Source organism: Convolutriloba macropyga, chromosome 6, assembly GCF_964194025.1.
Source record: "Convolutriloba macropyga chromosome 6, txConMacr16.3, whole genome shotgun sequence".
Lineage (NCBI taxonomy): Eukaryota > Metazoa > Xenacoelomorpha > Acoela > Convolutidae > Convolutriloba > Convolutriloba macropyga.
The window spans coordinates 35,835,327-35,862,187 of record NC_134473.1 but is presented as its reverse complement, the minus strand read 5'-3'; the positions used below and the strand labels follow the sequence as shown (position 1 = coordinate 35,862,187).

Here is a 26,861-nt window from a genome sequence, read left to right as displayed (position 1 = left end):
CGATACCCGCTTCTGTTAGAGTTTGCAGGTTGAGACTTCCTCTCGGTACCCCAAGAATACTCCTGGCGGCACGGTTGTTGCAAACTTCCAACTTGTTGGCAGCCGTATCAGTAGTATCGTATATATGCGTGGAGATCGGGAGGGGGAGAGATCCTTCGAGAGGGAGATGTAAACAAAAAGGGAATGCTCTTTTTGTGTTTCTTGTATACAAATTTGGGTTAATTCTATGCTTGGATTAGTGTTTGTCTGTGGTCTATGTTTTGTAGATTTTTAACTTGTCTGTTTAAGGTATTTGAGAGGGATTACTTAGTGGGCAGGGATTTAAAGCGCTCAAAAATTTGTGTCGTAGTTCTTTGAAATCGAGCAGAAAACTTTTGTGCTGCAACGTAAAGTTTTGCGTGTTTTGCCAAAATTTTGTGATATTCAGAGGATTTCTAATGCTATAGATTAGTTCTTGATTATGCTAAGTTGCCAGATAGAGGGAAGTAAAATGTGCTATTTAGAGTTCTGCGCGATTAGCGGCCATCATTATTAGCTGCAATTGCAAGCTCTTATTGGCCTTTTCATTTTGTTCGTTGTTGTTTATTACGACCATATGACGTCATGCTGCCTTCGACCATATGACGTGATGCTCCCTTCGAATCTTCTTTGAGCCCATGCCTTACCTCGCCCTTTACTCTTTCAAAGAGATTTGTGCTTACTTCAGTTGAAGGAGATATGGTCTTTGTCACTCTAATTGCAGGTTATTTGGGGGCTGCTGATAGCAACAATGCGTAGATTATTCATTTTCTAAATTGAATTAGACATCTCAGGAATAAGTTTAAAAAGCATTTTCTCTTTTCTTGTTTTTTTTCATTTTTTTGGAACTGCAGGTCTACGAAGCTGTCACAGCTTTTTTCGGACAACGCGCCAGCTATGTTCTCGTATTTGTGTTTTTCAGGGCTGAAAAGAAAATAATTGCGTTTTCAATTTTGCCTAATTTTTCTTTGCTCCTTTGGACATGGATGTCTTTTTGCGATTTCAGAGAAATGTTTTTGTTGTTCAGTGGGCCCAAGTTTTAACAGTTTGCTTTCTTCTAACAGTAGTCATTGGGTTTTAGGGGCTCGAGCATAAAATTTGCTGAAATAAAAAATGTTTTGCCCTAATTGTTTGGCTATTTCTCGTAATTGTCGACTTGTTGTTGTAGCCTCCCAGAAGATCTCATTAGATGCTGTTTTCGGGTGGCATTCCTCTTCTCCTGAGGGTGTAGTGATTTCCGTTTGATCTTGTGAACGTGTTGTGGGGTTCAATCATAGGTCTCGTCGTCTCGTCCTGGTCCCCCCCACCCCCCGAAGTGGGTGACCTGACTCTAAATTAAATTACCCCCGCTTGTCATTAATCGGTTTATTTTTTATATTATTTGCTTCAATATTGACAGTTCAATTGAGAGTTCAGACTATGTAGAAAAGTTTTTCTGTACCAACAACCGGTTTGCGGTTTTTTAAAATTTTTTCAAATGTTTGCTGCTGTAATGGATTGAGAGTCGAACTGAGCTGTATTTACAAAATAGGTTATTCCTGGAACTGTTTTTTGGAACAATTAGCTGTCTTTAGTGAAATTTATTGTCTACTTTTTTTGACCAACTGCTAAAGACTGATGGATCTTTTACGTTTGTGCCCCCCCCCCCCCAGTGTGTTTTGCACCCCCAAGTTACAGTGCACATGCCATTACCTAGTAAATAATTATGTAAAGATATTGCACGTGCGTCTGGGGGTGCTGTAATTAATATGCACCCACTGAGCTGGGGGGGGGGGGGGGCACAAACGAAAAAGATCCAGGGCGAGGACAAAATCTATTAATAATTCTATTAGACCTTTACTAATCTCACAAATTGCAGGGAGAATGCGGGAACACCTAAAATGCGGGAAAAGCACAATGAATTCCTCTTCAATTTCTAATTTTTGGTGACTACCGCCCGTTAGTCGGTTGTTTTTTTTTCTCGAAATAATACGGTAATAACAAATGTTGGTCAGAAAACACACGGGCAATAACTTGGAGTGACTAAGGATCCTGTTCGTCTGTCTGCCAGTCTGAGGTACTTAATGTAAGCTTTATATGTACTTTTTTCCAATGTTTGTTGTTGTTCAGGGTGGGGTTTTGTTTTGACGAAGACGTTTGGACTGGACAAGGACATAGTAACGAATGTATCTCCTAGAATAGTGAGAGGCACTACCAGTGGACACATCTATGGGCCAGGACAGGGATCATTCCTCAACATTGAACTCATCAGTGAAAAGAGCTGTGCGTACTGGTGCCAGAGGTATCCAATTCAAAAATGAAATTTCAGCTAGAATAAAAGACACAATCCTGTAGCAATTTAAAAATGGAGAGGCGTGTGAAATCGGCGATAAAATTAGTCTACATTACTCAGTGCTTCCTCGATGCCAAAAAGTGCTCGATGCCAAAAATCCTCAGTGCTCGATGCCAAAAATTTAAAAATATGAAAGCTCTTAACGGGATGTTTGATCCACAGTAATTGATGACAAGTGATCTTCGAGTTTGTGTGTGCCCAAAAACAACAAAATTAGACAATGATCTTGTACTTGATGTGGCTTGTATTTTTGGAGGATCTTAGCGTGATAGTAATCATTTTCAGTGTGAAGGAGTTGAAGCGTGACTTTCCCGACAAAATAATAATCGCGAGTATCATGTGCAGTTTCAACGAAGAGGATTGGACTGAGTTGGCCCAGATGGCGGAAGAGAGTGGAGCAGATGCACTAGAGCTTAATCTTTCTTGCCCTCATGGCATGGGTAAATAGACACGTTTCAATGTTTTAGCTACTTAAATGTCCCCCCCCCCCAGTATGTTTTGCACCCCCAAGTTACAGTGAACGTGCCATTACATAGTGAATAATTATGTAAAAATATTGCACGTGCGTCTGGGGGTGCTGTAATTAATATGCACCCACTGAGCTGGGGAAGGGGGGCACAAACGAAAAAGATCCAGGGCGAGGACAAAATCTATTAGATTAATTCTATTAGACCTTTACTAATCTCACCAATTGCAGGGTACACACACGTTCCCATGGCATGAGTAAATAGACACGTTTCAATGTTTTAGCTACTTAAATTCCTATTAATACACATGTTACATTTTACATATAATATTTTTTAATAGCCGCACAGCGATAGCTGGGGCTATTATTGGCCTTCTCTTGGTTTTTTTTTATTTCGTCGTCATGATTTTTGTTACGACCATATGACGTCACAGCCACTTTTTGTTCATTCGTTCATGCAATTTCAACTGAATTGCATGTGTGACGTCATTTTTCGCTCTTAGTGGAGCGAGTTTTTTTGTTCATGCGCGTGATTAAATTTTTGGTCACACTTGACTTACCTCACTCTCAAAAATGACTTCCTCAATTTGAAATTGACTTTTATTTACTTTAATTCAAAGAGATAAGGTCAAATGGGTGTGTGTCACTCTAAATGAAGGTTATTTGAGACCAGCTAATAGAGGCAGCAATAACTTATACAGATTTTTAATCAAAATATAACAGATCAGCCTTCAATGAAAAGACGAATTTTTTTTTGGTCTGTCTTTTTTACTGTTTTTTTTAGACTGCCGATCTACGAATCTATTGCGGCTATTTTCTGGCAATCTGCCAGCTATGTTTATGTAAATCCTACAAAAACGGCTATTTTAAGGCGATGTCCTTTTTAATATGTGAAGAGTAATTGAACTTTTCTATTTAAATTTAAACAAAAATAATTTTGGTTATTTTCTATATAGTAATTAATTGCTCTTGAACGTAGTTCATAGCAATTATTGTAAACGTGTGTGTCATTTTACGACTCGAAGAGGAGTATTGATATTCTACATTTTTTTTTAGCAGAAAGCAAGTTTGTTCATGACTCGAATTTTGACTTCTTTCTATTCGAACTTTCACCTCCATTTTTGATTGTTGACTTCTGTTTTCGAACATTGGACTTTAACAATAGCTTAGTTTGCAATGTATAGCAATTGGTAACAGTCTGTAATTCAAGGTGAAGAGGTCAATTTGGGAAAATTTGATCCCATTTAACTACCTACCCCGCCCCCCAAAAAAGTACCCCCCCCCCACCCCACCTACCTACACCCCCACCACCACGTACCTGCTCCCACCTACCAACCCCCCCCCCACCAACACCAGCACCTACCCACACCCCGGAAATGAAAAACGTTTAACGCTTTTTATGTTAAATTGGTCTAATATTTTTGTTGTTTCTAGTGTTTTTTTTCGATATTCTGATTTTGTCCAAGTTAGGGTAGAGATTATTTTGCACGACGATTCGAGTCGTTTCCGGTATTCTACCGGCTATTCTACCGGCTTTTTTCTATGCAAAATTTTGGCCTGACAATTTTGACTTTTCGAGTGACTTTTACGCCCTTGACTTTTTGCATTTCGCGTGATCGAAAATTCCCTCTCAATCACAATTTCAGGCAGCTGAACTCAATTGGCGGAAATTTAATACAAAAAGTCAAATGGTGTCATTTTTTACTTTAAATCTTAATAGTGGTATATGTTAACCTCTAATGTGGTTATTTGAAGCCCACTATAGATTTTCTTAGTTCATTTAGCCCCATCCCCGACTGAAGCAGGCTGCAATTGATTAGAGCTCCCACTAGTCGTGCAAGAGCAATTCTTCCGACGTTTAGTTGGTTATGTTTATTTCTGTAACATTATGAGTTGCTTTACTAGGTACTAATTATGTCAAAGAGCAGTTTTCATTCACTGTTTTGGTTGAGTGGATTTTAGAGTTCGTTCATTTATTAGTCGTAATACAGTGATCGCGGTCAAGGACAAAAAGGAAAATCAAAAGAAAATTGATTAATCGATATTATCGGGTCATTAAGTCATAGTGCATTAAATGATCTGAGTTCTTTAGAGTGAATGCTGCTAATTGGTTCTAGTATTAAGCTCAATAGACTTCATTTCAGAAGCCGTATTTAGTATTATTTTGTATCATTTTAAAATGTGTATCAAGTTTGACCACTTTCGCATTCTTTGAAAAAAAATTAGCCTCTCAGTTATTTTCTCTTCCCCTTTTCCGTACATGTATGAGTCTCAATGTCAATGTCGGTAGGGAGGTCAATGGGTGCTGCGTTTTCTTTTTCGAAATCATCCAGTGACCGGGGATATCAAAATTAAGAGAGATTCGGGAGAATGTTTTAAACTTGACAGAAAAGTGATAAATAGTTCTAAGATAGGCCAATGCCTTAAAAGCCACGAAGCTGTATCTTATCCTATTCTGTCGTCTTCTTTATGCGATTTTTCGCTTGAAAAATTTCGTCTCATCCTTTTGACTTTTCGTCCTCAAAAAAGGTATAAACAGGTTACGCACGGAGGGCAATGAGTTCTCTTAGAGCCTTGCGGCTTACTAGACTCTTAAGTTTACGATGCACTGTAATTCTTTTGGAGACATAAATTTTTTGTGAGAAGGTAGATTCTTGGAGTTTGACACTTTCCCGCATCACCCCCCCCCCCCCCCCCCCACCCCTACTTCACCCCCACAATCCCCAATCCGTGCTCATCGTTCCACCCGTAACCCAGAGCGCTCGATCAACACCCTCCTCCCCCCCGCCCCCCGTGCGCTCCCACCCCAACTCCCCTTAGTTTTTAGACGGCTTCTAGCCCGTCATCTCCATGTTTTCGTGAGAACTTGGGCAATTTAAGTCTTTTGATACATTACAATACACGTTCGTTATTTTTCGTCATTTTGTTTTTTTTTTTCAATTTTTCCATATGTCTAATTTGATTCTTAAGTCTCAAGATATGATAGTTGAATCATATTTGTCGGCCATTATTGTGGTTATAATTTGTTTGTTTATCTTTACCTTGTTCACAATTTTGCGCGAATTCTTTGGCTGTTCAAGTTCTACTCATAGGGCTTTTAAACAGCTGTTTCTCAACGAAGCAATCTGTAATTAAAATATCGAAAAGCGAATTTAAAATCAGAAGCGGGATTAAAACAAGCCCACTTTCAGCTGCCCGGTATTTGAATTTTGTTTAAATAGGTTTGTTTTCAGTCTGAATTACCAGATCTAATGCTTGTTGCTGATGATACTAATCCACTTGTCCTCTCATTATGAAACAGGAGTGTGACAAATAACGAAATCCAATCGAAGTGGAGCCCATTTTTGTCGCTTTTTGCCAAGCAATCCATTTTCTCTTGTTTCAATCACAATCAGGGCCGTGAGAATCTATGGCGGCTATTTTCCGAAAATCTGCCGAGTATGTTAACAATTCAGGGAACTTTAATTTTATTGGGTCTCTGTCTTTTCCTCTTTTTAATTGTTCTCCAACGAAGTTTGTTGCAATTGTTTTAGTCCTGCGGTCGTTTTTACGATTTTTTGAATGACCCATTTTTTCTGACCATTTTTACTTTTTGTCCTAAAAACGGGTAAAACAGTTAAAACACGGAGGGCCTTAAGTGGTCCTATAGCTTTACGGTTTTTTAGTCTCTATGTATGTGATTCATAGACGAAATTTTGGAGACATAATTTCATGATATTAATGGTAGTTCTTAGAATGGAACTTTGACCCCCTACCGCTTTACCCCTCACTCCCCCACTCCACCTCGTTCTACCCGTAACACAGAGCTTTCGATGTTTGTAGTCTGATCAATTTTTGACAAAATTGAGAGGTCCCATTGACTTTGAATGGAGGCATTAGTTTTTGTCAATTGACAATGGGTTTTAATAATTGCTCTCAAACAAAGTTTATAGCAATTATAATAGTTCTGTTAGTCTTCTTTATGCGACTTTTCGCTTGGCCGATTTTCGTCTGACCTCATTTGACTTTTCGTCCTCAAAAACGGGTTAAAAAGGTAGCGCCCAGCGGGCATTAAGTGCTCTTAGAGCCTTTCAGCACACTAGTCTTCAAGTATGCGATTCACAGAATCTGTTTTGGAGACTTATACTTATGGTGCGAAGGGCGGTTCTTAGAGATTGACTCCCCCGCTGTTGCCACCCCACCAGTCCCCCGGTGCACCCCCGCCCCCGCTGCGCTCATTTATGCCCCTTCAATTAAGCTAAAGCTAGCCTCACTAAACCGTGCCTATTTACTGACGAAGCCAACCGCTCGCCGGTCGTTTGAGGGCAATTCGCCCGACGTTAGTCGGTTATGTTCGAATTGTTATTCTGAATTTTTAAATCATGCTTTCATTTTTTGTCATCTTTTGTACTGGATTAAATAAAAATGTTATCTGACTTTTTTTAACGTTCCATGTTATTCTGTATATGTAAATTTGATGTGTTTTGCGTCTTTTTTTTAACTGTGACGTCCTCATTTTAGATTGTTAGATTTTTGCCGCCCTTTTGCTTGCCAATTTTGCATGCTTGTCTCTGCATTATTTTGTAGGCATTGTGTGAGGTACGTTTTCTAAAGACGTTTTGCGGAAAATATTTTTTTTTTGAATTTTTTAGGTCACATGCGTGGTTGACTATCAAAGCTGTTTTTAGTCTAAGAACTTTAATTAGATTTGTAGTTTGTCCTCAAAAATGGGATAAATATTTAAAGTCTGGAGGGCATTAAGTTCTCTAAGAGCCTTTCGGCTTACTGGACTCTGTGTCTGCAATTAAGGGAAACTGTTTTGGATACAAAATTCATTGTGATTCAAGGCAGTTATCAGAGTTTGACCCCCAAATCACCCCTCCGAGCACATCAGTCCCCCATCTCTTCATCCCCTGCCAATGCCCAGTGAATGCACATCTTTCCACTCGTAATCCGGCGCGCTCAATCCAATGCTCCTCCCTATACTGCAGCTATTGAATTGACAAATTTTTCTACTTTTCATTTCAATAAATAGTTAAATCAGAGTTTTTAATCACGCTGGAGTAATAAAGGGAGAGACAAAGTGAGAAGGTTTGAAGGGTATTTTTTATTGGAGTGAGCAATTAGTAGTTGAACAAATTTTTGTTTTTGAAGGCAACTTTTGTTTTCACGTGTAGCAATTTGACTCCTATCTTTGCTGTCACTTCTGGTTTTCGAACTAATTTTTTCAAAAGCCCATAAATGTGCTATAATAATGCAAAGTTAGTTTTTTGAATTGATCAAAGGTCAGTTAATGGTTAATGAGATTTAGACAATGTTGTTAAAATAAAATATCAGTGGTTTGTTTTGGACGTTTTTGTAGTTTAGTAGTCTTTGTAACTATCCTCGCTCGCTAATGATGCAATAATTGATTATTTGAGCTCTTAGTTAGGGTTTTTCATTTGTTTGATTTTATTTGTTTTAAATCCTTCTCGGTGAGGTTTCGTGACTTGTGTGTATTTGGTGTTTTTTTGTTGTCTTATCGCTCGATCTGATTAATTATGAATTTTTGCGTACTTTCTGTTGTTTTTTTGTGTTAATTTAGTCCCATCTTTGACAATCATCATTCGTGGCTAATGAAGCTTAAATGAATCTAATTAATGATTTGAGTTCATGGCGGTTTTTTTATGACCTTAGACTCAAAAATATTTTAAAAAATTATTTTCAAAAATTGTTAGTGTATTTTCGTGTCTTGCCTCTTCTTGTTGCTTTTCTTGTTGTTTTTTTGTTTAGTCTCAAGAATAAATGTCATTGGCCTTCTAATGTGGCGTATTCGTCATCAATGTATGTGGTTCAAGTTTTAGTAATCGCTTTCATTGACATAGGTAACATTTTTTGACTGGTGTTGGCTGAGTTTTTAATCTTGTCTTTATTTGGCCTTCTTCTTTTCCCTTTTTCATCTAAATAGTGTATTTCTGAAAATTGAAAATGTATCTTGTACTGTCTGGATTACAGTGTTTTGTGTTTTATTGTCATCATATTAAGTTTTTTAAGTTTTTTTTGTTCTCATGCGGCAACTTGACTTTGAGTTTTTTGAATTGTTCTCCTATTTTCGGTTTGTTGTTTCTGTGGTTTCAAATCCCACCCTAGTCATTTTTAGGTCTAGTTTTTTTTTGTTGAATCAATAAAAATTCTTTGATTTGTAAGTCAGGACTTGTCTTGTTTTTTCGTTACTATGTTTTTTTTCGTTATACATGTCACGAATTTCACGTTTGAATCCTGACTTACCTCTCTCATTGTTTCAGCTGAGTGGATTTTAAATGCTTTTACTCATTGAATTATGGAATGTAGTGAATGGGGTCCACCTCAAAAGAGCAAAATCAGAGAAGATACGGTATAAAGCTCAGTCGTTAAGTCATTGTGCATTAGGTTAAACTTCATTAGAGCGATTGCTAGCTGACATTATTCAGCTTAGTTAGTAGCCTTCAGTGTAGAAGCTGAGTTATGTATAATTCAAGAATCTAACAGAAACTACACCCCAAATTAGAACACTTGTCAATTTGTCAACTTTGTCAATTTTTGTCTCGTGTTCTTATCTGCGTCAAGCATAATTTTTCATATTTAGTTGAATATTAAAAGTTGCTCCGAAGTGATGCTATTATCCCATTTGATGTTACTGAGCTAATTTGACGTGGTCTTGTTCTGGCTTCGTTCGATTTCAGGTGGTCGAAAAAGTTTTAACATCCCATAAAGGAAATTTATCTAGTATGTAACATCCCATAACTTATCCATGTACTTCCTACGTGACAACAAAGAGAATTTGATTTACTTGCTTTTTGATTTACTAATTTGCAACTGGCCAAGTTGTAGTTGCTTTCTTTATATAAAATCATATACATGACTATGTTGGTGTTGCAAAATTATCTATGAGGATTTTTGTTCCATTGGTACGATATCCGTTTTTGTCAATTCATTTTCTTTTCTCGGTTTTATCACTTTTTAATTGGAGTTTTTCCCCACTATCAGTTACTTGACTACCAAATTGATCTTTATATCATAATTAGATAGATATGAATTCATGATTTGGAGCACCCCCATTTACTGAGTGAGACTAGATTTCGTAAGTTTAAGCAACCTTTACCAAAGTCGATCCCTCGACAGTCGTCTGAAATCATTTCACCCGGTGTTATTCGGTCATGCTTGCGTGACCTTGATTGAGGTTCAGATATGATTCTCTAAAAAGTAAGATTCGAATACCGTTCCATATTAGGTGAGAAGGGGATGGGTCTGGCGTGTGGTCAGAACCCAGATTTGGTATTGGCCATTAGTCAGTGGGTGAGAGCAGCTGTCAAAATTCCCTTCTTTGCCAAGCTCACTCCTAATGTCACCAGCATCGTCTCCATCGCCAAGGCGGCCAAAGAGGTAAGTCAAATAATTCATAGCGATCTATTTTATTTTATGATTATTTAAAAATATCACTGACGTTGACGTGAGGCATACAAACATCCTAGGGCACGTTCAAAGGGCATAAAACGTGTGCTACAAGTATTGTGAAGGTTTCGTCTTGGATGTGACCCGCGTTGGGTGCGTCACTTTTTTTTGACAAAACACTGAAACATCACAAATCTCGACTGAAAAGGTTAGACCATCATGCCAAAGTTCCTCCACAAAATGTATATAAATCGGCCACATCTTCAGGTCAATTATTTTTGGCATGTCAAACCCCAATACAGACAATGGACTGGCCGAATTTGAGGACACAATCAGTGATGAATTAATGCGGAATTTAAAGAAAACTCCAGTCTAAACATCAGAATACCGGGAGTTTTTTGCTAGACCTGAAGACTGTTCTAACGAATATAGCTTATCAGGTCAACCTTGGAATCCCCTATATCATTCATGATTTTATAAGCTCCCCTGAGGCTGAGATACAGTAGCAGATGATATATAAAGCAAAAAAAGAGTCTAATCTCAAATTTAAAAGATGAAAAATAGATGTACAATAAATAACGCTCAACTGACGTGACTAGCCGAAAGGTAATGCCAAGTATACCTTATGCTACGCCTTCGAAGCGATATCTATTTGGTCTAACAAAAAGCGAATTTCGTGATGCTATTCAATTTCGATGAGGATCTCGTTAATATGCCATCACTATCTTGAAATGAAATTTCACGGTGGCAGATGTCACCCATTGTCCGAAAGAAGTCTTAACGCATCTGAGACCAAACGAATGGCAGAATTCTGTTGCAAATATTGTTAGTGATATGTGTTTAATTGGCTCTTGAACGCAGTTCATAGCAATTTTTGTAAACGTGTGTGTCTTTTTGCGACTCGAAGAGGAGTATTGAGATTATACAGGTTTTTACGATTTGAAGAGGAGTATTGATATTCTACAGGTTTTTTTTTACGACTCGAAGAGGAGTATTGAGATTCTACAGGTTTTTTAGCAGAAAACAAGTTTGTTTATGACTTGAATTTTGACTTCTTTCTATTCGAGCTTTTATCTCCGTTTTTGATTGTTGACTTCTGTTTTCAACATTGGACTTTAATAGTAGCTTCGTTTGTAATGTATTAATTAGGACCTGCTGGTAAATGTTCAAGGTGAAGGGTCATTTTGACATTTTTTGTTCCCTATATAAGTCACCTATAATTATCTAAACTACACCGCACAGACCCCCCCCCCCCCCACCACTTATCTACCCCCCCCCCCCACACCTACCTAAACCCCCACCGCCCCCGCACCCCCCCCCCCAACTTACCCCCCACCTACCCCTAACCCCTCCATTCACCTAGCTACCCCCACCTACCTCCACCCCCCAACTACCTCAGCATTACCCACCTCCCCAACCTATTAACCACCCACCCCACCTAGCTCCCCCTCACACCTAAAAAATTTGTTGTCATTTTTAAAACACTTTAATGTGGTTTGTTGGGCTACTTTTGTTTTTTTTCCTTTTTCTATTTTGATGTTTTGATTTTGGTAAGGTTAGGTTAGAGGTTATAATGCACGACGATTCGAGTCGTTTCCGGTATTCTACCGGCTATGTTTTTTTTAGCAGAAAGCAAGTTTGTTCATGACTTGAATTTTGACTTCTTTCTATACGAGCTTTTATCTCCGTTTTTGATTGTTGACTTCTGTTTTCTAACATTGGACTTTAACAAAAGCTTATTTTGTAATGTATAGCAATTGGTAACAGTCTGTAATTTAAGGTGAAGAGGTCAATTTGAGTAATTCAAGGTGAAGAGGTCAATTTGAGAAAATTTGATACCATTCAACTACCTACCCCGCGCCCCAAAAAACTCTCCCCCCCCCACGTACCTACCCGCAACGTACCTACCCCCCCCCCCCCAACGTACACCTACCCCCCCCCGCAACGTGCCTACCCCCCGACGTACCTCCCCCCCCCCGCAACGTGCCTACCCCCCGACGTACCTACCCCCCCCCCCCCAACGTACCTACCCCCCTCGTATCTACCTACCTACCCCCCTCCCCGCACGTACCTACCTACCCCCCATGTGCCTCCCAACCCCCTCCCCCCGCAACCTGCCTACCCCCATCCCACCTACCTACACACCACCACCTACCTTCCCCCACCTACCAACCCCCCCCCCCCACCAGCACCTACCCACAACCCTGAACTGAAAAAAATGACGCTTTTTATGTTATATTGGTCTACTATTTTTGTTTCTAGTGTTCTTTTCGATATTCCGATTTTGTCCAAGTTAGGGTAGAGATTATTTTGCACGACGATTCGAATCGTTTTTTCGCAGGTGTTCTACCGGCTGTTTTTTAGCAGAAAGCAAGTTTGTTCATGATTTGAATTTTGACTTCTTTCTGTTCGAGCATTTACCTCCGTTATTGGTTGTTGACTTCTGTTTTCGAACATTGGAATTTAACAGTAGCTTCGTTTGTAATGTATAGTAATTAGGAACTGCTGGTAATATTCAAGGTGAAGAGGTCATTTTGAGATTTTTTGTTCCTATATAAGTCAGCCTTAATTATCTAAACTACACCGCACAAACCCCACACCACCTATGTACCCCCACCCAACACCTACCTACCCCCACCGCCCCCGCACCCCCCCCCAAAAAAAAATTTACCCCCCACCTACCCCCTCCCTTCACCTAGATACCCCCACCTACCCACCCCTCCCCCCCCCCCTCAACTACCCCAGCACTACCCACCTCCCCAACCTATCTACCCACCCACCCCATCTAGCTCCCCCCACACCTAAAAAAATTGTCGGCATTTTTGAAACACTTTAATGTGGTTTGTTGGGCTACTTTTGTTTTTTTCTCTTTTCTGTTTTGATGTTCTGATTTTGGTAAGGTTAGGTTAGAGGTTATAATGCACGACGATTGAAGTCGTTTCCGGTGTTCTACCGGCTATGTATTTTTTAGTAGAAAGCAAGTTGGTTCATGACTTGAATTTTGAATTCTTTCTATTCGAGCTTCTTTCTCCGTTTTTGATTGTTGACTTCTGTTTTCGAACATTGGACTTTAATAGTAGCTTCGTTTGTAATGTATAGTAATTAGGAACTGCTGGTAACGTTCAAGGTGAAGAGGTCATTTTGAGATTTTTTGTTCCTATATAAGTCACCCCTAATTATCTAAACTACACCGCACAAAACATCCCCCACCACCTATCATCTACGCCCCCAACACCTACCTACTCCTACTCCCACCCCCCCCCCCACCGTCCCCCACCCCAAACTAACCCCCAGCTACCCCTACCCGCTCCCTTCACCTGGCTACCCCCACCTACCCCCCTTCCACCACCTAACTACCCCCCAGCCCCAACTTACCCCCCCCCACCTTCCCCTACCCCCCAAACTACCCCCTCTCACCTAAAACATTGTTCGCATTTTTAAGACACTTTAATGTGGTTTGTTGGGCTACTTCTGTTTTTTTCTGTCTATTTTGATGTTCTGATTTCGGTAAGGTTAGGTTAGAGATTATAATGCACGACGATTCGAGTCAGTTCTGGTATTCTATCGGCTATGTTTTTATGCAAATTTTTCGCTTGACGATTTTGTGCTTTTCTTCCAGAACATTCTTTGACTTCTCAAGTGACTTTTTCACACTTTAGTTCATCATTTTTGAGTGACCTCTAGTGCTCCGAAGTAAAGCTTGTTGCTAATATGAAATCGGTTGCAGCATACGAAAATTAAGTGACTCGTAGCGCAGCTGTTAGTGCGGGTTTTTTATGAGGTTTTTTGAGTGAGGTTTTTTGCACCCATAAAGAAAAATTGATCTATACCATGAATTAATTTGCCTCGCCTGTCGTTCAAGAGCAATTTTTCCGACATTTGTCGGTTTATGTTTTCTTGTTGATATCAGCTTCGCCTTCAACTGCTGCAGGGGAACTTTGCTCTCAAATCGCCGAACTGAAGTCAAGTTGATGCAAGATAAGACATCAAAGCTAATTGACTTTGAGAATGTAGGCTTAGATGGACTTACTCCAATGTGAAATTCTTAAACTTCTTTCAAAACCCGGTCCTGAAATCAGTTTTGAAGCCTGCTAATATCAAGAATCTATTGAAAAGGACAAATCTAAATAAGGTATTTTTTGTGAAAGACTTTTATTATATGTTTTATCGATTTTTAGTTTATTTTATTGTTGCGATGCATAGTTTACTCTTTATATGTTCTTAGTTTCAATATAGTATTTTCTGCTAATAGAATCATAATTAGTAAAATTTATTGTAGAAGATTATTTCTGATGTTTTTGCCATTGTAAGCCGCCGTCGGCATGCATTACTGATAACACTTGTTAGTGCTTGAAACAGGAATAGTATTTGTTTAATTGCTCTTAAACGAAGTTTGTAGCAATTATATTAGTCCTGTGGTCTTTGTTATGCAATTTTTCGCTTGAACGATTTTTCGGCTGACCCATTTGATTTTCGTCCTCGAAAACTAGATAAACAGGTAGCGCCCAGAGGGCATTAACTTCGCTTAGAGCCTTTCAGCTCACTAGTCTCCAAGTATGTTATTCATAGAAACTGTTTTGGAGCGCGCACTTCACGCCCTTTCAATTAAGTCAATGCTAGCTTCATTAAACCGTAGCTAGCTGCTGACGAAGCCAACCGATCGCCGGTCGTTTGAGATAAATTCACCCGAAGTTAGCCGAATATGTTTAAATTATTTGATATTTTTCCTTTTAAGTTTGCTTTTTTTACTCTATTTGACCTATTTACTCTCAAAATACACTACTTTTTTGGAGATCCCTTCTGAACGTTAGTATATCTGAAAAAGTTATACGAAGCAGTTGATACTAGTGCGTTATAATACGGACTGGTCATTTCTTGAAAAAAAATTATTATTGGTACGCACCATCACTTTTAATAACTGCTCTCAAACGAAGTTTGTAGCAATTATATTAGTCCTGTCGGTCTTTTTATCCAATTTTTTCGCTTGACTAATTTTTTATCTGCCGCTTTTGACTTTTCGTCCTCAAAAATTGGATAAATTATCCCCAGCGGGAATTAGTGAAAGTGCTCTTAGAGCCTTTCAGGTCTATTTCAGCTCAAACTGTCTTGGAGACTTGTACGTATGGTGTGAAGGATGGACCCCTCCGCTGTTGACCCCCCATGTTTGTGGAGTTTTTCCAGCACCAGGGGCCCTGGGACCTCCAAGGTTTGATAATAAGCTGCTGCATAGTTTCTAGAGTTAATGGTGATCAATATATTTTGACTCTCCTGATTAGTAATTTTTGGATAAAATTTGAAGTGTTATCAAATTTTCGGAAAATTATCATGTTCCAAATGTATGGATCTTTATGAGCCGGTGATACTATTTCTGGCTTAAAACAGGGATACCGGATAGTCTATTGAGGCATTGAAATTAATATGTTGAATTTTGGCAAGATTTTGTTAAAATTTGCAATTGTTTTCAATATTTTTTGTCACTTTCTGAGTTTAACGACCATTACTGGCCAACGAAACTTCTTAAGTCTTGGAGTTGGGTTACTTTCGAGACAAAAATGGCTTTGAACTGTTTTTTACTGCAAAGTTGTTTTTAATTTTGCCTTTTTCAGCTTTTTTATATGATTTATTTATTAACAAGGCTAGAAAAGGCTAGAAGTTGCGGAGTCGAATTCCATCATGGAAAATGTTCATTTCTCTCTCTGTCGGTTAGGGTTTCTTTCCCTCTCTTTCTCGTTCACGTTTTATCTCTCTCTCTCTCTCTCTCTCTCTCTCTCTCTCTCTTTTGTTGATGCCGCACTTCAACTACTGTAATGTGGCGTAATGTCATCATCTCTGATCCTCATTAACAATGAGTTATATTAGAAATGTTATATCATAAATGGCGTAACAGGAAATTTTCAGGAAATCATTGTTAATTGCTTTCAAGAGCAATTTGTAGCAGATATTTTAATCCTTTTTGTCTCCTTTATGCAATTTTTCGCTTGGCCGATTTTTCGTCTGACCCATTTGACTATCGTGTTCAGAAACAGGATAAGGAGGCAGTGCCCAGTTTGCATAAAATTCTCATAGAGCCGTTCAGCCCACTACTCTTCAAGTATGCGATTAACAGAAACTGTTTCGGAGACCTATAATTATGGTATGAAGTGCCGTTCTTAGAAATTGATCCCACCCCCACCCACCCACCGCCCCCACATCAGTTCCCCCAATCCACTTTTGCACTCCGCTGCGCTCACCTTACGCCCCTTCAAATAATCTAAAGCTAGCCTCACTAAACCGTGGCTAGCTACTGACGAAGCCAACCACTCGCCGGTTGTTTGAGAGCAATGTTTTCTTTTGTGTTCCCTAATGATCTTCAAACTCCGAAAAAATGGTGTCGCGAACTCATTTTGCCTCCTCATTCCCGCGTTATATATCTGCTGCCGTATATATTAGTTTCCAGGCAATATTTTTCATTTCTCTTCTAGGATTGTAAAATGTTTTTATACAAAACAATAGGATTCATTAATTTGTATGCAGATGAAAACCAGTAGTCGGTATCTGAAGTACTTGAAGATTTGCTTTTTGCGTTTCTCGATGATAAACTTGTATAATATTAATAATAAGGAAGGACAGAGTAAAGTACTTGGTGAGGTACTTATTTTAAAGCAGGTACTACTGTTCGTTTGTATATACACTCAAACAATACCAGGAATCAATCAAGCTGGCTGCGAGCCCGCTTAAAAGCTTGCAAATATTTTCGAATGACCATATCTTCCTGAGGTACAGATTTACGGAAGATCCGAACAACGTCAAACCAGAGAATCGGCTTGAGATTCAGTTCATAAAACGTTCTCTGGAATTTTCTTAAGTCTTTCAAATCGTTTCTTGAGAAGATAATATAATTTGGGAAATTGCTGAATTAAATCATAGATGAGTTCTCTAGAGCAAATTGCGTAAAGTTGAAGCAGCTAAAATTGCATAAATTACATCCAAAACAGCTCAAAACAGGCTACTGTTTATTATTTGCATTATCATAGGCTTAAAATCGCACTCTGAACCAACTAATTAGCTACTGGATAATTGCCTGACCGTTCTTTATTAGAAACTAACTATGGTAGAAAATACTCCCGTACCGCTCAGTTTGTAACAAATGTTTCGTGTCAACAATAATGATAAACCAATGGCGCTGTTTTTCTTTAACTACGCTCATAATCGTAAAACTCGTAATTTTGGATATGGTATTCTCTTGAATCTCATTCGAGATTCTGATCAGATTCAGATAGTATCGAGCCCTCAGCACTATTTATTATACTGGCTCAAAATAACACCAGCGAACTTTATCCTGAAAATGTATATTACTCATAAAAGTTTGATAACATAGTTTAATAGAGGATGGTATCATGGAAGGTCACGCTTTGCCACATTACGTTGTGAGTGCGGAATGTATTTCAGGGTGGGGCCGATGGAGTGACAGCAACTAACACAGTGTCTGGCCTGATGGGTCTGGACTTGGGAGGCAGTGCTTGGCCAAAAGTGGGCTCTCAACAGAGAACTACATATGGAGGAGTATCTGGTCAGTTTTAGAAACAGTTCTCTTGTAGTTACCTTTTTATTGGATTAGTTTGTTGTAGTCGATCACAAACAGAATGTTGTAATAACTTTTTTTGAAGATATTGGGAAACTTTTGCTCGGCTGCGAAATCTGTCTGAAATGGTACGCCACTCAAATTTGGTCCATTTTGAAAATGTTACATTAAAAATTTGCCAATTCAGTTTTAAAAAATATTGGTACAGCTAAGATGCTGCAAGTTGAGCGATCATTTGGTACTCTTAGGATTTCACAAACCAAGGTAAGCTTACGGACCGAAGGTTAGATAATGTGATCTGTTGTAGCGATAGATGACCTGAGCTGAGCTCATATTGGTCTTGTCTTGATTTTTTTAATATAAATCAAAGAATTTGAATTTTATTGGGGTATTGTTTCTTAAGATCTGTTCAAGCGTTTTTATTTTTCATTCAGTCTATTTGTTAAGGGAGAAATCGACGTTTGAACAAATAATATGCTATCTCGTTATTGTTTAATTGCCTCTCGAACGAAATTTGAGGCAAATATTGTAAACGTGTCTTTTTTATGCAAAATCTTTGCTTGACTGTTTTATTCTAGAATGTTGTTAATATTCACCCTCATCTCAACACACTATTATTGCGCTCATAGTTTTTACAATCCAAGAATTAGTTTTTATTGGTGCTCTGTTTTTTTTTGTAAGAGCTGGAGTTTGGCGCTATGGTTGCGGCACATATGCATATCAGATGCAGCGGCCTGTCAACTAAAAACGATCACCATCCAAACTTTATTTGCAAACACTGCAGTGAACATGCAAAAAGTGACCGTCAAGAAACAGTTGAGCATATCCCGACACCCTCAATCGAGGCACCCGAGGAACCATACAACTTTTGGAAAAAAATTTTCAAGATGAACTAATAGAAACTCTACGAAAAATTTGCAACGTAATAGTTCACTGGAAACTAATCCTATTTTCCATTAGCAAAAATAAAATAGGTTTCAAAATTGCCGATGTAATGAACATCATCCTTACTAAGACGCTTAAAGACGTGCCTTAGGTTGAATGTGCTATGATTTGCACAATGATAATGCGGCATTTACTTCTCGCAAGATCCAAAATAATGATTTCGAGATAATGATCCTTCGATAACAAAACCTTGTCTAGAAGGCTCGATCTGTGGATCAGGTGCCAATTCGGCGACTGATTGGTTGAGGCCAACGCACTTCAGGAGCGTTTCAGGAAATTAATTAGAAAATGAGAAGTCGATGAATTTAAAGCCTGTGACAAACAAATGCAGTCTGGTAAGATAATGCAAAGGATGGTTTGCTGTCAACATCTGATGAAGTGACTATGAAAAGAAGAACTGCACTATACTTGATCTTCTATAAGAAAAGCAACCATATAGTGAGAAACCCGATCTGAAATACGTAGTAGCCGTTATGAAAAATCGGGATTTGCTGTTCCATCCTTCGATTTTTGAAAAAAAAATGACTCGGAAATGAAACGCGCCGCAATGAAAACAAATGGCAGTGAGGCCCCATCTAGTCTTGATGTTGGGGAGTGGAAATGACTTTTGACATCATACAAATCCTCCTCAATCGATCTCTGCAAAACAGTGTCCAAGCTTGCAATCAGAATTGCCACCGAAGAACAAGTTTTCTTGATTTCTTATAAAGTTTGTCGTCTGACTGTACTAGATAAACGCCATGGGGTCCGTTGGCATTGGCGAAATCTTAAGAGGAATTTTAGTTGGAGTATAGTGAAGTACGTTAAACGAGATCTCCAATTAATTGGGGGAAACGTACAGATGTGCCTTGGATAACAGAGTGGCATCGAACATGCTATCCATGCACTCCTGCGACGCATGACACTTCTGATTGATGCCAGGAACGTTTTTAATAGCTCGAATAGAGATCTGGCTCTAAAAAGCATCACAAAGTTTTGTCCATCAATTTTACACCAATCAGAAACTCTGAGACCCATCAGACCTTTTCATTGATAAAAGAGTAATCAAGTCTCAGGAACAACACAAGGTGATCAAATAGCCAGGGCAATGTACGAAGTGGCTACACTTCCTCTCATTGACATGCTTGAAGATCAATTTCTGACTCATAAATGGTACGTAAATGACGGTAATGTGGCCGGTAGCCTTGAATCACTACGAATTGTGCTAGATAAGCTCTATGAACATGGCGGTGCATTTTCTTATAATGTGGTCAAATGTCTTCTCATTACAAGAACTCAGTTTGTTCACAAGGCGAGCAAAGTTCTAGTGGGATTAGATGTTGATGTTATTGAAGCTCATCGAGTTCTTGATTCAGTTATTGGTTCTGATAAAAGCTGCAACGATTTTTTGAAAGAAAAGTTAATGAACTACTCTAACATGCATGAGAAGCTCGCCAAACATATTAAGGTGTCCCCTCAGAATATGTACAAACCATTTACAAACGTACCGCAACATAAATAGACTTTTCTTCAAACTTGGACAGTCTGCTTAGGGAAGCCGAAAAAATAGTTGATAAAAATCCTATACCTTCAATGTTGATCCATCCCTCTTACAATGACAGATACCGGAAGGTTTTCCGTCTTCCGGTTAAAGAGGGTGAACTAATCATTCTTCTTCCTGAAGACAGGGCAAACGAATATGAAAGATCTATTCGGATTTGTGAGCCGTTACGGAATTATAACGCTATAGATGCAGAGTTTCATCAGGAAAAAATCCTTCAGAAAACCAGAAAAGAAAAACAAGAACGAGCTCGAGCGAAAACGTTGGCAATCAAAGATCCCATCATTGAACAAGAGGCATATTCTCTAGATTTGGCTATGGAAAAAGGAGTATCATGCTGGCTAAACGCACTTCCATTGAAAAGATATCATTTTGATTTAACCAAGGGAGAGTTTAGAGATGGAGTTGCTTTTAGATATGGATGAGATCCCGTAAAATTGCCATCAACATGCGCATGTGGAGGAAATTTTAATGTAGCGCATGCTCTTCCTTGTTCAAAATAAAATGTGGCTCACATGAGACACATTGACATCCGTGACTCTGCCAAACTGCTCAGTGAGGTCTGCGATGTCGAAGTAGAGCCCTGTCATCAGACTTTGCAAGGGGAAACTTTCGCAAATAGAACTACAGTAACTGATGACGGCGCTCAACTAGATTTCAAAGCTAATGGCTTCTTCGATTCACGTTTCAGTAGAATGTTCGTTGATGTGAAAGTGTTTGACCCGTATGCGAAGAGTTGCCCAAAAAGCATACAAATATCTCGAGTCCATCAAGAAGCTGAAATACGTCAAGAACTACCACAACTAATCATGACGCTCAACTAGATTAAAAAGCTAATGGCTTATTCGATTCACGTTTCAGTAGAATGTTCTTTGATGTGAAAGTGTTTGATCCGTATGCGAAGAGTTGCCCAAGAAGCATACAAATATCACAAGTCCATCAAGAAGCTGAAATTCGGGGAAAGGATAGTCGAAATCGAGAAAGACACCTTCTCTCCGTTAATAATCTCATGTACAGGAGGAGCTGGTCCATCAGCATCAAAAACCATGCAGAGATTGGCTTCCAGGATCAGCGATAAGAAAGAAGATTCATATTTGGACGAGATTCATATCACGTACATAAGGACAACAATAAGTTTCGCTCTTTTGCGTAGCTCCATACCCCGCCTCCGTGGCGCACGCTCCATACGCCGGCACCCTGCAAAAAGGAGCGTCAATAGGAACCATTGTAGATGAATGGAGGCTGTTGTACTAAATGTTTAATATTTCTAATCTTGCACACTACACATTATATTTTGATTGGTATTTACATCTATTTTGATTATAATTCTGGTGCTTTAATTTCTCTATCTTTTGCATCTGATGCTTAAATTTCTGACTTTTATCAGGATTTATAAATACACAAAGGAGTTGACTTGTTGCCCCCGAGTTGAACGAATACCCTTTTAGGGGAGGGGCTTTCTTTTAATTGACCTTTTGTTGTAAGATGTTTTCACAAATTTTTCTATGATTTTGATCTTTTATAACGGAATAAACAGGTAACGCCTCCTTCAAGTCCTTAAAGTGGTGAAGCTGCCGGAAAGTCCTTAATTCAAGGTTAAAAGGTTTTAGGAGTTTTTGGACACAAAATTGTACCATTTTTCCGGTCTTTTTGTCCTTTTTTAATTTTTTGTTTGATCAGTCTTAAATTGACGTGTCAATGATGACCAAGGTCTTTTGCGAGCCATAATAACTTTTTTTGATCGTATTAAGACCCTTATGTTTTGTTATTGCAAAGAGAAACACGCAAAATGATACAAATTTTCGCGTTTTTTTCGAAATTGTTTATTAACATCCTTTGAGTTTTTCAGGTCTCAAGGCCACGGAACCTTCTCTAGGTTTTCATAATGGGTTACTGAATATGGTCTACTGGCAATGGAATGGTTTTAAACGTTTCAATACCACTAATTTTATTTTTTTATGAATCGTTTTTCGAGTTTTGTCTTGAGGGGCAGTAAATTGTTCCAACGCTTTAAATAGGCTTACTGGATAGTTACTGGAGACAACGAAATGGTTTGAAGATTCCATTATTACGAATTTCAAGCAACTTTTCAATAAAATCTGGAATAGTTTTAATATTTTTTGTCGTTTTCTGAGTTAACGGATCTTTAAGGGCCAGTGAAACTTTTTTTTCTAGGTCTCGTGGATGGGTTACTTGACAGATTCATTAAACAAAAATTGGTTTTGAACATTTTAATGTCGCGAAATTTAGAAACTTTCAAAAACCTTTGCAAATTTTTGTTCTGTCTTATATTTCGAGTTTTTGTATTCGTCAGTGACCAATAAATCCCTTGTAATGATTGCCGTGGTTTGGTGGGTGTATGCAAGTGGATCAAATTGGACCTTCGGGGTGGAAGCGTCAAGAGTTTTAGCAATGTTTTTTCCTGGTTTGTGTGATTGCTTTTGTTCCTCTTAACTTTTGAGGCTTTGTAAATGTGGCTGGCATTGTTGAATTGATGTCCTGGTCGGATACAGTAGTTCTAAGTATTTCATTCATTTCTTGAGATTGCATTTTAGGACTTGTCCGGCTATGTTTTTTTACTTCGTTGATCAGAGTTTTTTTTGCTTTACCTTATTTTGCCGCGTTGACATTTTGCGTGAAGTCTGTTTTTATCTTGCTTCATTCTTCGCACAATCTCCTCAAACTGCTTTTAAACAGCAGTTGCTCAGCAAAACAATCTCAATTGAACAGAATTAGTATCGAAAAACGAAATCAAACTGGATCAACCCATAAATTCTAATTTTAGGTGCTGGCTACTTAAAGTTTGTTCTTATAAGTCTTAGCTATCATCTCTAATGCTTATCGGTTTTGATAATAGACCCTGCATCTTCTCATTAAGATACAGGAGTATGTCTAGCAACGAAATTAAGTCAAAAGGGGTAGCACTTTACGGAATGTTTTCTTTCATCGGTCAGTTTATCCCCTTTTTTCTGTTCTTTCAATCCCAATCGGGGTTATGGCAATCAATGGCCACCATTTTCCGGCAATCTGCCTTGTTTGTTTTTGATTGCGCTTCTTCAGTGACTTTTTCACGCTTGAATTTTGCCTGACCTAAATTGCTCTTATTCAGAAATTAAATCTCTCGCTTAAACAACACGGATTGTCAGATCAGCTATTATAGTGCATAGTGCCCTTATAGACTTGAGATTAATGCTTCAGTTCGTGACTCCAAAGGTCGGGGAATTGCATCCCTCATTTGCTAGATTTTCCCTTTAATGAACTATGTAGGCTACAGTGCCTTCTAAATTGAATTGCCCCACCTGAAGTTGAAACGCCATTATTTAAGCGTTCTCTTTATTAATTTCTTTTTTTTGGGGGGCGCTGTCCACCCTCCTCCCACGGAGCTCCCTGTCGCCCAGCCTTCCCAGCCCTCCCCCATCGCTTGAACCACCCATTATTGTCATCCACACTCCGCTCATACCCCCCTGTAGCGAACCGGTCGTTTGAGAGCAATTCCCCGACAGTATTCGGTTATGTCAACTTATGGTGAAAACTTTTAGGCTTTAGCAATAAGGATAAGTTTGTTTGGAAAGTATTTAAAAGTTTCGACAGTTATTACCAGTCGTATGCCAATTTGGAGATTTTTCATTTTTTGTAGATTTTTAGGCTATTCTGGTGATTGTTGTCTCTCTCTTGTTGCACTGCGCTTTTAGGGAGCTAATGGGAAGCTAGTGCCTTATAGGCGTTTTCAGTTTTCAATTGATTACGTCTGTATTAGTAAAGTGGTCTTTTGCTGACAAATGAGAATTTTCCTTAAAATTTAAAAAGCTTTTGTCAGTCTCTCAAAGGCTATTTTTAGGCGTTTCTCTTTTTTTTCGTTTCAATTGAGTTATTCGGTTGCTGTCCCCTTTTGACATCTGTTCCCGTACTTTCCTAATTTTTGAGGTCAAATTGGTGCCATGATTTTTGTCCCGGAACAGGAAGTGGAGCGAAAAAGCGAATGGTTTTGCGGTTCTTATTTTAATGTACAGAGAAAAAAGTTGTTGAACTCTTAAACAAACGGTCGCTTTCTCCATTGTGATTTTTTGACCTCTGTTTTTACTGTTTTCTCATTTTTTTTTACAAAACTCACGACTTGCACGTTTGACTTCTCACTTCCAATTAAATGGAAATTTAAGTTCACTTAGAAATAATATGCAATTACCTCGAAGGTCAAAAAGCGGACTCAAAAGAAACGGGATATTATATTATCAAATATAAATTATCAAAATTACTGAAACTGTACTGCTGATTTGTATAAATATTAAGCTTACTGTCCTCCAATTAAAAGGCTGAATTCACCATCTAATTCACGATTGATCTTGCTGTTTCAGTCTCAAGGGAAGACTGTGGGGTCAAAGGTGGCTATTTTCTGACAATCTACAGGTTTTGCAAACTAGAGGCGATTTGTTTTCTTTATAGTTTCTTGGTTTCTTGGAGTGTTTGTGTCGTTTTTAAATTCTTTCCTAATCATATTTAATTTGTTTTGTACATCGAATTGCTTTGAATTTTAGCTCAGGGGTTTTCCTGTTATATTTTATTAAATATGCAAATACACATTTTGATAACTTTTGAAGTCAAATTGAGTGATTATTTTGGTTATTCATTATTAGTTGATGTTTCGACAGTTGTACTAAAGTAATGCTTATGTTGAATACTTAGCTTAACTAAACAGTATTCAAATTACATCATTCTAAAAATAGAATGATGCAATTAACTGAACCATTCATATTGCGTAAAATGTCCGTTCAGTCAAACGGACCTTTTACCGTCCAGCCAGCAGGACGGGAATATCCCGTTCTGAAGACTATATATAGCAAAGCAAGAAGCACAACTTTGAGAAATTAAGAATTAACAACTCAGAGAAACTGAGAATTTAATATCTCCAAATTGAGAAAGTAATCTCAAATAAAAGTAATTCAAATCTGAATTGCCAAACCTTTTCTCAACTATATCGAATAACGAATAGTTGGAGATATTATACAAATCAAAACTTTATTCAATAAAGGATAAATAGTTACTGATAATAATTCAAGTTAGTAAAGTTCTTACTTACTTTCCCGACCTTCTCCTTTTTATAAGTTAACTTTTGTAACTTTAAGTTTTTAACTCTTATAACCTCATAACATTACTTGTAAATTTATCAATGTTAGATTTTTATAAAGATTATATAAAACTTATAACTAGATCAATTAGTCAAATTTACTTACTTAGATCAATAAATACTTTTATGAGACTTATCAGGCTTAGAAAGATAGCATATACTAGGAGTACGACCATCGAGTCAGAAGTTTGAACCTTCGCAACCCATACACTCTAGTATAAACTGGTGCGACCAGTGGGGCACGCATAAATATTTCTATCTTCTAATGAAAAAATATAATAATAACAAAACAAATCTAACATAATGTCCTCAGGAGGAACGCCGAGTAGTACAGCTCCTTCAACCGGCTCGGGTAGTAAGTACAGGCACAACAACTTTAAGTTCCGGATCAGGCAGCACTACTACAGTAACAAGAACATTAATTGATACCCCCTGTCTCATCCTAATATGTCACTTGTCACTTTCTCGGGAAATGACCCTAGACAAAATGCAAGTGATTTCTGGAACTAAACTTGAACAAAAAATAAATTTCTCCTTAGGTACAACGTTACCGACAGACCCCACTGCATTAACAAATCACCAAAATAGACGCAAAGCGCTATTTGGATCACTACTGACAGATACCGCATTAGAGTGGTTCAATACTATAGATCCCACAAGAAATCTTGACCAAATTAAAGGAGATTTCATAAATAGATTCACTGATAGCCGTAATCAATTCAAGTATCGACTAGAAGTGGAAGGTGCCACCAGACAAGAAGGTGAACTAATTAAAAATTATTTCCACCGAATTAAGCATGCTGCTGATAGAGGATGGCCTGAAAAAATACACGCACGATTAACTGACCCTGGCCAAATTGCCACTGAAAGAACAGTGCAGCAGAGACAAAGGGAACAAAAGTATATTGATTTTGCCATAAGAGGTTTACAACCCCCCTCACTAAAACGCAAAGCGCATGAATATAGGATAGAAAATCCGGATAAAACATGGGACGAAATACAAAACCACTTAATAACTAAAGACTTAACATTTTCTGTTAGCACCGACGGCACAGTAAGACAAACAAATGATAAAATTAGTAGTCTTGAAGCACAAATTAAAGAGCTTACTAGCCTAATAAGAAATAACGAAGTTAGCGCTATTAACTCAGGGTCTTTTAAAGACCCCACTGTAAAAGGACGACCGAATAACACACGCTTCTACAACTGTTGCCGCAATCATGGGCATAATATTTTTAACTGCTGTAAACATAGGATTGATGAAGGATTTTAAAAAATGAAAAGAGAACTCACTGAGAAAAAGGAGAAAAGGACATCCTTCAGTACTGACTACAAAAAACAGACTAACAGTAAACCGTATTTCAATACCCAGAATCGTCCAAATAATACTAACAGTGGATATGACAATCGGAGGTACGGAAATAAACACTATAACAACAACTATAATAAATCCTCTGAACAAAAGTTCCCCCAGAACAACCAGTTTAG

The 26,861-nt window shown here is 38.3% G+C and overlaps 1 protein-coding gene across 1 annotated transcript in view; it reads left to right on the top strand.

Annotated features, from left to right (window-relative positions):
- The window catches only part of LOC142341643 (dihydropyrimidine dehydrogenase [NADP(+)]-like), an 82,494-nt gene that overhangs the window by 25,754 nt on the left and 29,879 nt on the right, over positions 1-26,861 (top strand). The window contains exons 5-8 of the mRNA XM_075392755.1: positions 2,128-2,299; positions 2,636-2,790; positions 10,045-10,196; positions 17,634-17,754. Coding sequence (XP_075248870.1) covers positions 2,128-2,299; positions 2,636-2,790; positions 10,045-10,196; positions 17,634-17,754 — 600 coding nt within the window. The remainder of the gene's footprint in view (positions 1-2,127; positions 2,300-2,635; positions 2,791-10,044; positions 10,197-17,633; positions 17,755-26,861) is intronic.